At 41.3% G+C, this 14,769-nt stretch overlaps 1 protein-coding gene across 10 annotated transcripts in view; it reads left to right on the top strand.

Moving 5' to 3' along the window:
- DPF3 (double PHD fingers 3) overlaps window positions 1-14,769 on the top strand; it is a 175,325-nt gene that overhangs the window by 82,531 nt on the left and 78,025 nt on the right. For all 10 annotated transcript variants that reach the window (XR_004751229.1, XR_004751228.1, XR_004751226.1 and 7 more), the window contains exon 4: window positions 14,003-14,130. Coding sequence is in view for 6 of the 10 variants with exons in the window: in XM_035327379.1 (XP_035183270.1) it covers window positions 14,003-14,130 (128 nt within the window). In the remaining 4 variants the exon portion in view is untranslated. The remainder of the gene's footprint in view (window positions 1-14,002; window positions 14,131-14,769) is intronic.

Here is a 14,769-nt window from a genome sequence, read left to right as displayed (position 1 = left end):
CAAAGCAGTCCCCCCAAGGCTTGTTAGAGGAAGGGGTAAGGAAACTCCTGGGGAAGAAGTGCCAAGGGATGGTGTATGGGGGAACAACTGGAACCTGGCGTTTTTTTTTTTCCCCAAGGCACAAATTGTCTGCTCTCCAGCAAAGGGGAGGGGCAGCTGAGAAGCAGCCCTGTAGGTTTTGCAACTAGAGCTGAGCCTGAGCAGCTTTGGCAGCAAACCTCCTGGCACTTTTCTTGGTGTAAGCAGTACCAATTCCTTAAAAAGAATAAGCTGTATTGGCAAAAGTGTATTTGTAAAGCACAAGAATAGTTTTGATGCAAGTGCTGGACACAGGATCCTAGGAAATAGGTATCTTTTCTCTAATGCAATTCTTCTATTTTGTATGTTCATGTGAGTAATCCTTGGAGTTCTTTGGTAATCACATGAACAAGGGTTTATAGGATCAAGTCCCCAGGGCTTAGGCTTCTAAGATGCCAAACTGTCTATCCCTGGACAAGGAAAGCACCTGAGCTTGGGCTTTAAGAACATGAGTGATCTTTTTGTAATTAATGGGACTTGTCACATGCTTAAAATTAAATCCACGTGTAAAGGACTTGGTTGGACCAGACTTGCAGGTTGGGTACTGAGCATCTTGCAAAATAGAGCCCCATAAAATTACCAGACTACTAGATTAACCATTTAGGAGAACCTGTGCACCATTTTATACAAGAAAATGCTAACAAAAAAGAACAAAGAGGTTATGGAATGTCATTACATTCAAAATAATATTGTTAAAATTTTTATTAAATTTTATTGTTCTTCTGACACATAGAAAATTAAATTGTTTTGTAGTCTGAAATATTATAAAATTTATAGCAGGTGATATTTTTCTGGTGCATATATAAAGAAAAGAGCAGTAAATGTTAATATAAAGCCCAGTATGAAATTTTACAAGCCAAGCTTTACAGATTTGCTGTGAGTAGAATGAAGATGGTGACGGCTTCCTCTCCCCTATCTTTGTACCTTCCACCATCTTTCCTGGTTGGTGTTTTGTCTGTCGTTCCCATTCTCATGTAAACATTTTACCCCCTTGTAAATCACCATTGTTTACCTGAGAGGTATTAAGTGTGTTTTTACTGGATTTCAATTCATTTCAGTATTCCTTGCATTTTGTGTTTGGTTGTCTAACAAACCACAGATATTTTATGCTTCAGAATTCAGACACCACTGGTGTTTGCCATGGAGTCCATTCCCAATAATAAACTCCTTGGGAGAAGGAGAGTCAATGCAATATGTGTTTGGTGGGGAATTAAGTACAGAACAGATATATATGGCTTTTCTACGCAACCTCTTCCAGACCAGAGATCTCATGTAGGATGCACTTGGAGCGTGATTCCCCTTAAAATAACAAGGTGACTTAGGGCCAGTACCTTAGCTGTTGGAGGTGGATGCAGTTCCCTAAAGACTACAGTGAGCAGCAATTTCCATCAGCTAAAGCTGTAGTTCTTGACGTAGGAGAAAGGGTGAAAACTTCACTCATGATGCACTTCTGAATGCATGTAATTGCCCTCAGGAAGTATGGAGTGGATGTCTTAGAAACACATATGGTCATGATTAATATCCTATGCATGTCCTCCAATGCTGTGGAGAAAATTCTTTTGTTCTTGGCCTAAAACAAACAGCATGGCATGATGGGAATAAAAGACAAATTTTCAAAGATGGGACATTCAGTTATTGCACTAAAACTACATTTAAACACTAGGCAAGTGGCTCTTTTCTTTGTATTTTTAAGAGATGCTGAATACTTTTATCTTCTCACGATATCCTTGGTGCAGTGCCTGTGAATGACAGTTACAGATAGGTGCTACTCTGACAAAGTGAAGTTCATAGCTCTAGGACTTTTCGGAGTGATGTTGCCTTTGTAAACGATGGGTATGTCTGCCATGCAATGCTCATTGCCTAAGTGAGATAGCGGCACGGCAATGCGGAGCCTGTATCTGTGAGCAATGCTATAGACCAGGACAGTATCAGCAAACAAAGAAACTATTAACTAAATAGAAAGGAGTCAGGATTAAGTGCTTTGTGTCTCTGAAGCTGCTATACCAGGGATGGCACTATAAATATACTTACAGTATGGTCTTCCAGGGAGCTTTCTTTTTATATCTAAATGGGAAAAATCATCATAACAATAAAAAAAATTAGCCTCTGTCTGCTAAAGATGATGCCCAAGTACATCTGAACTCTCAGCAAGTGCTACAGATGGAACCAGAGTGCATCCAACTTTTTTGTTTTGCCTTTCAATCCTGAATCTTAATTAGTTCCCTACTGCTTTAGTACACGTACAGCGTTTTAATAGTCATAAGGACTCAGTCCAATCCACTTTGCCATTTCCACAATTCACTCTTTCGTACCAGTGGCAACCTCCCCTCCCCGTTTTAGGAACAGCGTAAAGAAAACTAAATAGCCAAGCGTGTAGCTGTAGATTGATGAGGTTGTCACACCATTCTCCTCACCGTTTTCTTCCGACCTGTGCTGTGCTCTAATAGATGGATGATTGCTGGGGGAGGGAGAGAGTTAGCAAATCCCACAGCCAGATGTTCAGGGATGGACAGAGCGACCTTCTCAAGGAACCCAGAGGAGTGTAACTGTGTCCTTCTGAGGGAGAAGGACACTCAGGTGCCTCCGGCTGCCTTTGTTTATCTCTCTTTTCAAAAGGAGCACGAATGGGCTCAGCATGGCTGCAAGGATGGATGTTTCTCGGTGCATCAGGGGAAATGACCAGTCATCCGTCTCTTCACTGTGGAGTCTGCCTGCAGCCATCAATCTTGTAGCCCAGCACGGCAGCTCCTTTGGCTTAGTTTGGCTCAACATTAGATGAACAAAGGGAAATGAAAGCTGAGCAGGGGGAAAAGAGAGAAGAGCAACTATTCTCTATTTCACTTTATTTTCCCCTTGTATGGCTCTCTCTCCACATCCCCCATTATCATCTATTTTTGCTTTATTTTGTAAGGTGTGGAGAAGGCCCTGAATGTACATTTTTAGGATCTAGGAGTTTACAGCATTTCTCTGTTAGCAGAGAGGAGAAAGGAGGGAGATATTGAAAAGGCATAATTCAAGGCCCAGAGCCTCCATTTTTCAGTTTACTGTGGCAGTTTCAGAACAAGCCTGCCATAGTTTAGCTGCGGTAGGCAAGAGGAAGGAATATAATATCTTTCCTCCATCTTGCTATTTTTCTCCATTGTTCCTCCTGATTCCTTCTTCAACGCCACTTTAGTGTTTTCAGGCATGTACTTCATCTCTTCACTCCCGTTCTATTCAAAAAGCAATCAACAGAGGCACGTGATGGTGCTGTCTGGGAAAAGGTGCGTACTGACATCCAAGAGCCATGATGGCAGCTTATGTCAGCAAATACAAGCTCACTTGAGTCTAGCCTGCTTCATACCACAGCGCCAGGGCTGCATAAGCTTTGCACAAGCTGCCTGAGCTCATCCAGCACCTGTGATTCATGCTGTGAAACTGGAGGTCATGGCGATGTCTTCATTGCTGTTGGTATGCAGCCTGTCAGAATCAAAAACATTCAGATATGTCTGCTTGTAAACCTAGCACTGAATTAACTGAATTCAGCACTGAACTCAGGTGGGCCACTTTTACCTGAAATCCTCAGATTTGATGTACTTTGAGCCAGGCTGGGAGGAAAAGAGGGATGTGAGTTCACTGCCTGTGCTGGATTCCCAGAGCTATGGTCTGATTTTTTCCATGATGGGTTGCAATGCGATTGCTTTCTCTGTTTTCCCCTAAAAATCTTGCCTCTGGATATCATAGCAGAACATGTTTGGCTTACTTTGTAGAAGCCTTATTTAGAGATAGCATTGCTCCCGTTAGCACTGCCCAGTGTGGTGTGTGATTGACATATTTAATAAATGTGTGATTGCATTTGCTTTTTAATTTTCCTAGCTAACACCAATGATCTGAGCACCAGGTCTGAAAGAGCCAGGTTCCCCTGCAGAACTGTGGTAGGAGATTTCTCTCTCCCACTTTTTACTGTAGGCAAAGAACTGAGATCTCCCAGGCATGCACAAAGCTTATTAGGAGATTCAAGACCCAACTAAGCACTAAGACAGAGCAAGGGAACTCTGTAAAAGCAGATATTGGACACAGAGATCTATCTGAGGAGTCTTTACCTGCTTTCAACCCAAATGTGCCATCTGGAGTGAACAGGCTTATGCCAAGATGGGGAAAATTTATACCATCATGGGTTTAAAGGACTGCTTTGCAATTTGTGCTGTTTTTTTTTTTTTTTTTTTTTTTTTTTCCTTCTTTTTATCCTAAACCTGAAGCATAAACCCTGAAGAAAAACATATATTTGGTGAAAAGCAGTTTCTCCTTTTCTCCTCCCCCACACCGTACTTGTGTAGGCTTTACAAGTGGACACAGGACCTTTCTGAGCGGGGCTATTCAGAGAAATCTCATAGTCCTTCTTTCATATTTTCTTTATATAGAGATAGCATCCTTTTCCAATGTGTGTGTTTAATTGTGCCCCTTTTAAACGAATGCTCAGATTTTCTGCGGCTACCCATTTTGCCTCCCTGCAGTTTTTGAGAAAGACAAATCTTGTTCATGTTGTCATGAGGCAGCCTACCCCAGATGGCACATTTGTGTCTCGGGATGCCCTCTGGCTGGCCTATTGGCAGGCATTCCAGTGGCTCTGAAGGTCACCTTGTTTACACCTTGCCTTTTTCCCCCTCCCTATTCAGAGTCTTGCTGAGCCTGCAGGCTGGGCTTCACCATCTGCATTTTCTCTGGTGCCATTAATCTTCCTGTTTACCATTCTGTTATTAATTCTGGAGTTCACCTTTTTGTTTAAACGCTTTATAGGCCTCTTGGAATTTCTTGCCTTTTTTGTGGCAACAGATCTGAGCATCTCAGTACATGATTTGCTTTGTTCTTTCCTATTTCTGAAAGGATACCTACTAGCATCTCATGCCATTTTCTATTACAAGCCTTCCTTCCTATAATAACATTTTTCAATTAAATAGCTTAATCTGTCAGATGCATCTTACTGTATGAGTAAATATTATCCTTATTCTTTGGGGTTTGTGAATTGGCCAATGAAGCCTGGTATCTGTGAAAATAGTTCAGTGTTTTTCTTTAGTAGAAAAAAAAAAAAAAAAGTATTTAAACCTGTTTTTGTGAGAACCTGTGAGAACACCTTGCCTTTTGGGTGCATTTTATTTGAATGTCTGAAAGCTTATGAATATTAAATAAGTCCTACCAAACCCTAGAGGATAGATGAAGGCTATCTCCTTTTGACAGATGATGGAAACACAGAGGGTACCTTTGTTAGAGTTTGGCCCAGGATCACATAGGGAGGCAGCAGCAATGCCAAGGGCAGTGTCTAGGATGACTGTTCCCTATCCTTGGTAAAATCATTGGTCACTTTGCTGTGGCCTTTCTGTTCTTCAGTGGTTTATACATGTTTGAGCCCTGCGTGGTGAACCAGTTCTGCTTGGCGTGGCTGACTTCTTCAGACACCGTGCCACGCAAATGTGGCTGTCCTGCTTCCCAGCACTGCCTGGGTTGCAGACCACTTTGCTCCTGCAGCTGGGAGCTTCACAGCTACAAATGCAGGATGAAGGCCAGGACACCTGTAATCTGGCTGCGCAGCACTAATAAGCCCCGCTGCATCTGTGCTATTGCCTATGGAGCTGCCAGGGTGTCTCTGCCTGCTTCCCGGTGCTTTGGGTGTTGGAAGGGCATCGTTAACTGATCTGCAGCATCACACGAGCATGCGGAGGCAGCTAGAGCTCAGCACTGCGCTCAAGCAAATCCCCCTCCTCATTCCGGCACAGGAGAAAGCGCGGTGCAGGCTCCCAGGAACCACTGCAGGACTCAGATTGGCTTTGGCAGGTTTATCAGCTCTGGCTTGGTGCCGGCTCTGCTAGGCCCAGTCTGAATTAATTGGGATGCCTGTGCACTGTGGTTGAGAGATAACTGCATTACAGAGATTTATCTCTTGCTAAAGGTATCCCCTCCACTGTCCTCGATAAGGGAGAGGAGAAGCTATGCAAAACATCACGGAATTTGTAGCAAGGTTAAGGTATGGCTGGCTTTATGTATGGTTTATGTATGAGGCTAGATTCGGTGCTGTCACGTATGGAAATGGTCCGGTTGATTGTGATGGAGGTCTACTCCCTGCTAGCGTTTGCAGACTGCATTGTGTTGAAGTGGCTCATGTTTTCTGATAGCTTTCTTGGTACTGGATAATGAGCAGGTTCTGCTTCTTTTGACGAGTCAAGAGGCCAGAGGCCCATCCATCTGTGTGAGAGTATCTACATGGCCACTTGCAGATAGGTTGACCAAGTTATTCTCTTACGCCATACAGGCCAAAGGCCATGTCAGGGTGATTCAAAGCTTGGAAAGATAAGCAGGAACTTTCTCTAAATTGTAGTCATTACCAGCTTCTGTCCCCTGATGCTATCTCCTGTGTTTGCTTGTTCTGGTTCTGCTGAGTCCTGGTTGTGGTTTGAGCCGATCTAGAACGCAAATGCAAGAGCGACCATCAATGCAAGTGAGTGCTAGGATAATGTTACTGACAGGAGATATTCCTTTCTGATTTGAACACCAAGGGTAGTTATTTGATCCAGCATTTAGCCTGATACTGTAATTTGGCAGTCTTTGAAAAGCAGGTACAGTATACTGTATGTGACAATGATTTATGTTTGCTGAGAAATAGATCTGTAAAAATCTTCTAAAAGACAACCAACGAGAGGGCTGTATTTTATTTTATTTTAATTTATTTTTATTTTTTACTGTGAGATTTTATAGAGGCATTCTAGTCTGCCAAAGAAATACAGCTGCTTGTAAAGTCCATGTTTTGATGGTGGGTTAAGCTAAACAATACCTAACCTTATGTTTGAGGGTCTCTGCTCTTTCTTTTTCTTTTTTTCAGTTTTATTTCTCCCTCGTGTTGTAGCACCCTGAGACATGTTTTAGCCAGGAGCTGATAGAATCTTTCCATTGGATCCTGATTTTAAAATTCAAAGTTGCCCTCTGCTTTTTCTGCAGTTTATGCTCAGACTGAAGAAAGTTTTAGCCCATACCACAGCTTCCTGTCTTTCATCCTTCATTTTCTTTCCCTGCCACTGCCCCATTCCCCCAGTCTTACAAGAGTGGCTGCTTTGCAGTAAGAGGTGCTAGGGAGGCATTGGGATTTTTCAGTCTCCCAGTGCTCCCTAGGCCAAACCTCAGCAAGCTCTAAAATTTGCAACAAGAGTTTAATAAGATCATTTTGGAGCATTATAGGATCCCATGGCTTCAGTCTGTTGCACCACATGGGTGTAGAGTAGAGGTATGCTCTACCCTGAAAGAGGAGTTTTCACTTAATGGAGGATAGTCCTCCAAACTACTCTTTCTGTGCAAAATGGTTTATTTACAGAGAAACAAATAACCTCCTGTTTTCAAGTAGTCTTGCTTCTAAAACATGTTTATCTTTCCATTTAACCTAATGTTCATTCTCACCGTGGCACCATTTACCTTGAGAGTGCAATAGTAGGCATGAAGTTTGAGGGTGGAGACAAAGGGTTGCTGGAGTAGCCTTACAGTCTCCAGTCCAGCCATAGCTTTATTGCATCTGACTTGGATTAAAAATAAAGTGTATTTGATGTTTACTAGCCTCTAGGGTCATTTGTTTGGCTTTACAGACCCATTGTGAGAATCCTTGTTATCAGCAGTTTTGGGAAACACCCAGGGCTGGCATGGCTGAAGGTCCTGTGGATCGGGGCTGGAGAGGACTGAAAGTGTAGATCTGACACTGAAAAGTTTGCTGCAGATGGGTGCTGAATTGCAGTGATGTTGGGATTACGGGCTGGGATAGCAGGGACTGTGGAAGGTGAAGATTAGAGCATAATGGCAGCAACGTGTAGCATCTGCTCCTGGGATAGCAGGTGAGAGTGCAGGGAAAGAAGAGTTTTGAAGATCCAGATCTGCAGGAGGAATGAAGATTACTACTGTGCTGTGCTGGCAGATGCGTGCTTGAGAGAAAAGCTTGCAGAGCCCTGCCTGTAGTGTACCTGGTTGTGGTTGTTGCTGCGAAAGCCTCCCTTCCAAGGGCAGTAACAAATCACTATAAGCAAGGAAGCAAACATGCTGAGAAGAATCTGGTTGTTCACTTACAGAAAAGCTACAACATCCAGCTATTCAACGTAAAGCATTGTCTCCTTTTTTTCTTAAGGGATTCCATCCCCCCGCCCCCACCCTTTGCACTCTAACGCTATATTTGTGCCTTAGAGATGTGGAGATGAGCATATGATGGATGGATGGATGCTGCTTGTCTAGGTTTTTCACCACCATTTCCCCCGGGGCACTCTGTCTGCTGGCAGAGAGCACCATCCCAAAAGATGGTATCTTTTGCAAACTCGACAGCTAACAGACAGCTTCTCTCTCTGCATATTTCCCAAAAGAAGAGCAGGCTTAATCTGGTTTTTATATGGCATATTTCATTATAATCTTTTTGACTTCCCATGTTCCCAATACACCATCATAAATAAAACGCTGGGGGTGGGAACAGCAGAGATGCTGAGGCTTCGCACTCTTGTGACACTGATAGATTCTCATTTTAAACTGTCATGGGATTTAATTGCTTGCTGAGCCACTGCGCTGCACTTTCAGACACATCCTGCCACATCCTCTTAATGAGCTTAGTGGCTGCGTTCGCTCAGCAGTAGTTCTGTTTGCTGTGAATTAGGTGGCTTTTTCAGACCACCTATATGATTTTAAAGAGCCAGTGGTTCTTAAGGTAATATCCTTGGATTTATCCATTTTAAAGTGCAGTTCATGGACTCCTAATATATAGTTTCCTCTGGCACTTTTTATGTTCCAAAAAAACAGTACCAAGAAACAAAAACACAAGAATCTATGTGCAAAGTCAGTGTTTGTCTAAGAGGGTTTTTGGAAGCCGGATTGCTTTGGTTTGCATAGTAGCTGTCTCTGGCATGATAGATCATGCTGGAACTCACCCAATAAGTATCTCTGTTCCCAATTAGAACTGGAAATGGAGCTGCTTACGAGTGCACAGAGATGATGGCTTGGGTGGCAGCTGCTACTGTGGAGATGGAAATGATCCATTGTAAAACAAATACGTTTCACTGTATAGAAAAAGGGATGGTTGTTTTTAATTTATGTTTCAAAGAGACACTGAAAAGTTGCTTAGCTCCCAGTGCGTTGTAAACCAAATGTAGCATATTTAAAGACAGGCATGTGCTGCTATTTTGGTGAATCAAAACTTGCAAAAGCCCACCATTTTGTAGGATTTGCGAAAATGGGATTCTTTTGGAGGCAGCATGTCGATAGAAAACAGATACTGGAATGGTACCGGCCTGGGTGCTTGTTCAGATCCTACCACTGCAGTTTAAGGACCTTGATAAATACAGAGGTTGTTGCATTGAGCTGGTAAACAGAAATAACCACGTTAATTTAATCACTATGGAAAGGACTCTGCCAAGTTAAGAAACATAAATTTTAATTATATGTACACACACATATTCGAATTATACTATATGCACAACATTTAGCTGTGACACCAATAATAGCTTGGTTTATTAAAACAGGAAGGACTCTGAAATAGCATCTTCTTTTTCACTGATGATTTTTGGTGATTTGACTCTTCTATTTTGTATGGTTCTGGCTTTTGGTCTGTACTACTTCCTGCATCTCCTACACTAACCAGGTGCTATTGCATTTGCAATACTAATCAAAACAAAATTTACCTACAAGCTGTCTTAAAATTGTTATGTATAAAAGAGTAAGCTTTTAGTTATATTACTTTTACTAGTAGTTATTATGTTCTCTGAAACTGCAATGTCTGAAGAAGAGCTTGTGGTACAAACCAGGAGTTACAATAGAAAGAATTCAGAACAATTTGTGGGTAGAAAATGTTATTACTTATATTTAAAAAGGATTTGGATGTGATTCAAGAATTTAAAGAGCCATAAATTCTACATGAACATTTGAGAAATTGATTGAAACAGTAATTAGGTATAAGCAGTAAAGCACCTCGGAAATGATATAGGAGGTTCTGACTGACTTCCCCCACCCTGCAAAAGGAAAATCATGTCTCACCACTCTCTTAAAATTCTTTACATGACATGTAAAGAATTAATAGATAAGGAGGTTGACAATTTACTTAGACTTTCTGAAGACCTTTGGTCTTCTCCAAAGAGGAACAAAGCATTGTTGCAGATCAAGACTTCTAGAATAAAATATGAAGCAAAGAAAAAATGAAACAAAGAATTTTATAGAGAAGGGCTAACAGCTGGTGCATCAAGGTTTGGTATTCAGTCCAGTGTTGTGCAATATAGTAATGAAAAAATTGGAGAGAGAGGGAGTACGTTGTAAAGTACAAAGGTTTGCACATTGTACGAAGTTATCTGGAGCAGTCATGGCCAGGGAGATCTGTGCTGGCCTCTTTGGGGGGCGTCTGAATGTCCTTTGGGAATGGGCAGTGGGATGGACATTTTAATTTGTTACCTGTATGTTGAAAGTATTGCCTGCTGGAAGTTCTTGTCTCTGCTACAAGGTTCATAATTCTGCCTAGCTTGCAGCTGTGGAGACTGTTAAGACCCTGGTTGCTGCCCGAGGGATAATACTGTGGGTAATATAAAGAATATTCTAATACATTTGTTTAAACAGGGGCTGTGGCTTCATCTGAACGTATCAGGTGCAGTATTGGTCCATCCTGGGGAGGTTATTGAAGAATGAGAGGAAGTTCAGAGAGGTCTAAGATGACAAAGCCATATGGAAAAGCTCTCACAGTACAGAGATGGAAAAGATTGTGACTGTTTAACTTCAAAAGGAGAGGAATAAAAAGAAACATGAAAAGAAGTTTGATCAAGAACTTCTATTTTCCCTATCTTACAGCAAGAAGATAAATAAATCTGCTAAGTAAGCAGTAAATAAAGTGAAACGCTCCTTATTTCAAGCCATAGTTCAACTGTTGAACTCACTCAGGTAGGAGGACATTGAGAACAAAAGTGTATCAAAATTCAGAAAGGGATGGGCTATTCTGTGTATTTCCAAAGGACACAGATTTATGATAACTGGAAGTGATACTGTGCTTATCCCTCAGGACTGACCTATTAGATAGCATTTAACCATTTCTCTAGGTAAACTGAACCATCTTTTAGATTTTTGGAGGTTTTTATCTCTGAGGATTCAAAAAGTGTTTTGGAAATCAAATTTCCTGACTTCATTACTGTATCCTTTTACAGACCAGCCATCTTCCAAGAAAGATTGAATTCATTACAGGGGCTGAATTAATTACAAAGGTGTTGTCTATGGACCTTTGTAGGTTTATATGCTGTAAAGTTTACATTTCAGATTAGATAGTGAGGAGAGAGTGCCATTTCCCACTTTGTAGTGCTGCTTAGGAATGAAAATGCCTCAAGAATCTACCAGCAGAGAAGGAAATAAAGGAGTTGAATAGTTGTTAGCTTAGTGGGCAGATGGGAAGCAACTGCCCTGAGTTTCTTTTCCCCAGATTTCCTCCTTTCTAATTTAATTCTTGGTTATTCAATCTCCTCAACAGTAAACTGGGAATAAAAGTATTACCTTATACTGCCTTGTCAGTGGGATGTCAAATTTAATAATTAAAAAATGCTCTGAGAGTTTTGCATGAAAGGCCTCCTGGAGCGTTGCTGGTGGGAGGTGGCAGCACCACACAGAAGAACCGTGCTTTTTTAAGGTCAAAAAAGGGCAGCTATCTTTAAGCCTACCTTTTCCCTTGACTTAATGTTCAGTATCTCTGGAACAAACAGGAGCTAATTTTCCTTTCATATATATTTTACTTATCCCCTCCCTTCCTTGCTCATTCCCTTTACAAATGCATTTGTTTGCTGAGTATATCAGAGGCAGGCATAGCTTGTCACAGTGAAGCAATGTTTGTTACTGATGCCCTTGAGCTTGCTTGAAGCTTCTTCTCTTGCTGATTGTGTGATGACCTGTTGGATTTTACAGTCCTGCAAGGTTCACAATACAAAACAAATGCCCTTTTGCACCTAAGCACAGGACTTTGAAACAAAGCCAAACACACAGCTAGAGATGATGTTGGAGGTTCCTTAGTGACTTTAGATTCAAGTGTTGTGACTTGCACATAAATCGAGTCTAAAACCCTTTCTTTCTATTGAAATGTCAGGATTTAGCATCCAGAGGGAGGTACTAGGTGCTCATACAGGGAATTTCAATCTGTATGATTCTCTGTTGACTTCTCTGTCATTTTTTTTATAGCTCAAAAAAAAGGAGAAGGTGGGGAAGGTGGCATAATGGGGGAAGGTGTGCAGAGCTTGATGCTAAAAACTGAGGCCTGATTGAACAGACCTTGCAATGAGAAGGGGTCAGTTCACTGTTGACCCCTTCCCATTGTGTTGGCTGTCCTGGGAGTTTCCTTTGAAAATCCCAGTGGTTTGGGTTTACTCAGTCTCTCCCTCCATGAATAGAATAGCTTTTGCTGGAATTTTGCTGGAATTTTTGCTGGTTTTTATGTGGTTATTGGCTGAGCAGTGTTCTCTCACTTAGAAGACTTGAGCAAGCATGTTGCGGAAGCACTGATCGGGGACCCTGAATCATTTGCTGGCTTAGAGGTTTTCACCTATAGAACAAACATATTCCTGGGACACAATTGCCCCCAGGAAACAGATTACATTTTAGTGTCCCATGTGGAAGTGTTCATTCATTATTTGGATTGCAAGAGTGATTTGAGGCTTTATAAACACAAGAATTTCTGCCCTGCAGAGTTTACAACTCAAGGTGATAGAAAAGCAGGGAGCTTCAAGCAGACTGGGGAACACAAGACAGTTCTAAAAGATGAAAAGTGGACAGAGCTGTGAAATCAGCACACCAGATGCTGAATTGTAAGCATTGATCCTGTGCATTATTACTTTATAAATCTATTGGCCAAGAGGAAGGAATTCATTTTAGAAGGGAGGGAGTACATGAGAAATCCACATCTTCGCATTGTCAGTAAAGAGGCATTCAGGATGTCTCCCTACCATAGAATTGCTCTGAATGAACACCTACACAAGTAGGATAGAAGCCAAGATCTACAAGGAAAATGTAATTCTTTCCTGGGTGTATTTTAACATCTTGCTAAAATCAACATGTTGTATTTGCATGCCTACTGCACCGTCTCATAATCCAGTGACAGAATCCCAAAGGGGAGGTATACTCTCTTCCTTCAGTTGCATGGCAAGTTGCATCAGGCTTCCTCATAAACCCTCTTTGCCAGTTAAAGTCCCATGCCCCAAGCCTCCCCCTGAGCCACACTTTGGTTCTTACTGCAGTTGCTGAGGTTCATCCTGTTATATGGGCTAGATTCTGCACTGTGTTAGCTGATGGTTCTTCATTTGTGTAGTCCCATTTAAATCAAACCGGATATTTTATCTAGTCAAAAATGGGAGTCAATATTCAATGAAAATTCAAGGCACATCCTTTTTTATTTATTTTGTTTGCTTGTTAGTTTTTTAAATTTTAGTTCTCAGCATTGGCCTCACATACTAGGTTTCCACTTCGCCACATGTGGAACATGCCCTGCTGTAGGGAAGTGCTGCTTATAGCTGTTCTATACAAACTGTACCAGATGCTAAATTGCACTAAACTACTTTGCAACTTCAAAAGATCAGATCTTCATATTTGTTATTTCAGTGTCTAGGAAAGCCTTGGTTTTGTTTTTTATTTGAAGCATACGGAGTTTACATAAGGAGAAATATTTCCCCCCTTTTATTTCCTCTTGATACAATCTGTCCAGCCTTCTTTTCCTGTAAGCAAACAGTGATTGAAAAGATAGCAAATTTTCAGCAAAATAGAAATGAATCCTACAAGGGGATCCATAGAGATTAAAAGAAGAACTTGAAGAAATCTCCTTCAAGATAGAAACAAGCTTGAAGGACTGTCAGTCTTCTGCTTGCCAGCTCTGTCCTTCTGCTTGTTAGCTGCCTGGGGGAGATACATGCAGTCAGTGTGTTTTGTTTTTCAGAAGTTGATCTGCCTCTGAAAAAAGATGGGTTCACATCAGAAAGTACAACTCTGGAAGCCTTGCTACGTGGAGAGGGAATAGAGAAAAAAACGGACACTAAAGAGGAAGACACTATACAAGAAATCCAGGTAAAGGAGATCCTTGTGCCTTGACAGCAGTGCTGAATTTTACAATTTGTCTCTAAGCCTAGCAGTTTTTGTCGAGTGACAGAATAGTTCATCTCTTGATAGTTGTGTCATTCTACTGTCAAAATGTTATCAAACCATTGTGCTATACTGTGATGCTCAAAATGAACTTGGGATCTTGCACAGTTCTCCTGTCATAAGAATCTCGGTCACTTCGCTGCGTTTTGCATGGCTCGTGTGTTGGGATTTTCAGCAGTATCAGACAGTAACACATGGAATGGCCAAACAAAAATGGGCCATAACCATAAACCAAGTTTTGTGGCCACAGATTGAGAATGAGTTTGGACATGGGTCTGAAGTTGTATTCACAACCGCTGACTATAAACAAAAATATGTTTTTGCTTTGTCTGTTTTTGCTTATACTGACAAGTCTTCAGGAAGTATGCAAGCAAAATAAATAATTAAAAATATGCTAATGTTAATGATCTCAGCTATCATTAGCGGTGCAGGTATGAGAACTATTGCCTCTTTACATGCATTATGGTTTGAAAGTTATGTTTGCCAAGATTCCACTTCATCCTTTAAAAATATTAAAAGTTGAAACACATTTGTGGATCTGTCACAGAATGAATTCAGCTAATA

The sequence above is a fragment of the Oxyura jamaicensis genome, chromosome 5, assembly GCF_011077185.1.
Source record: "Oxyura jamaicensis isolate SHBP4307 breed ruddy duck chromosome 5, BPBGC_Ojam_1.0, whole genome shotgun sequence".
Classification (NCBI taxonomy): domain Eukaryota; kingdom Metazoa; phylum Chordata; class Aves; order Anseriformes; family Anatidae; genus Oxyura; species Oxyura jamaicensis.
Note: the sequence above shows the minus strand (reverse complement) of the source record. Positions and strands in the feature narration are given on the sequence as shown.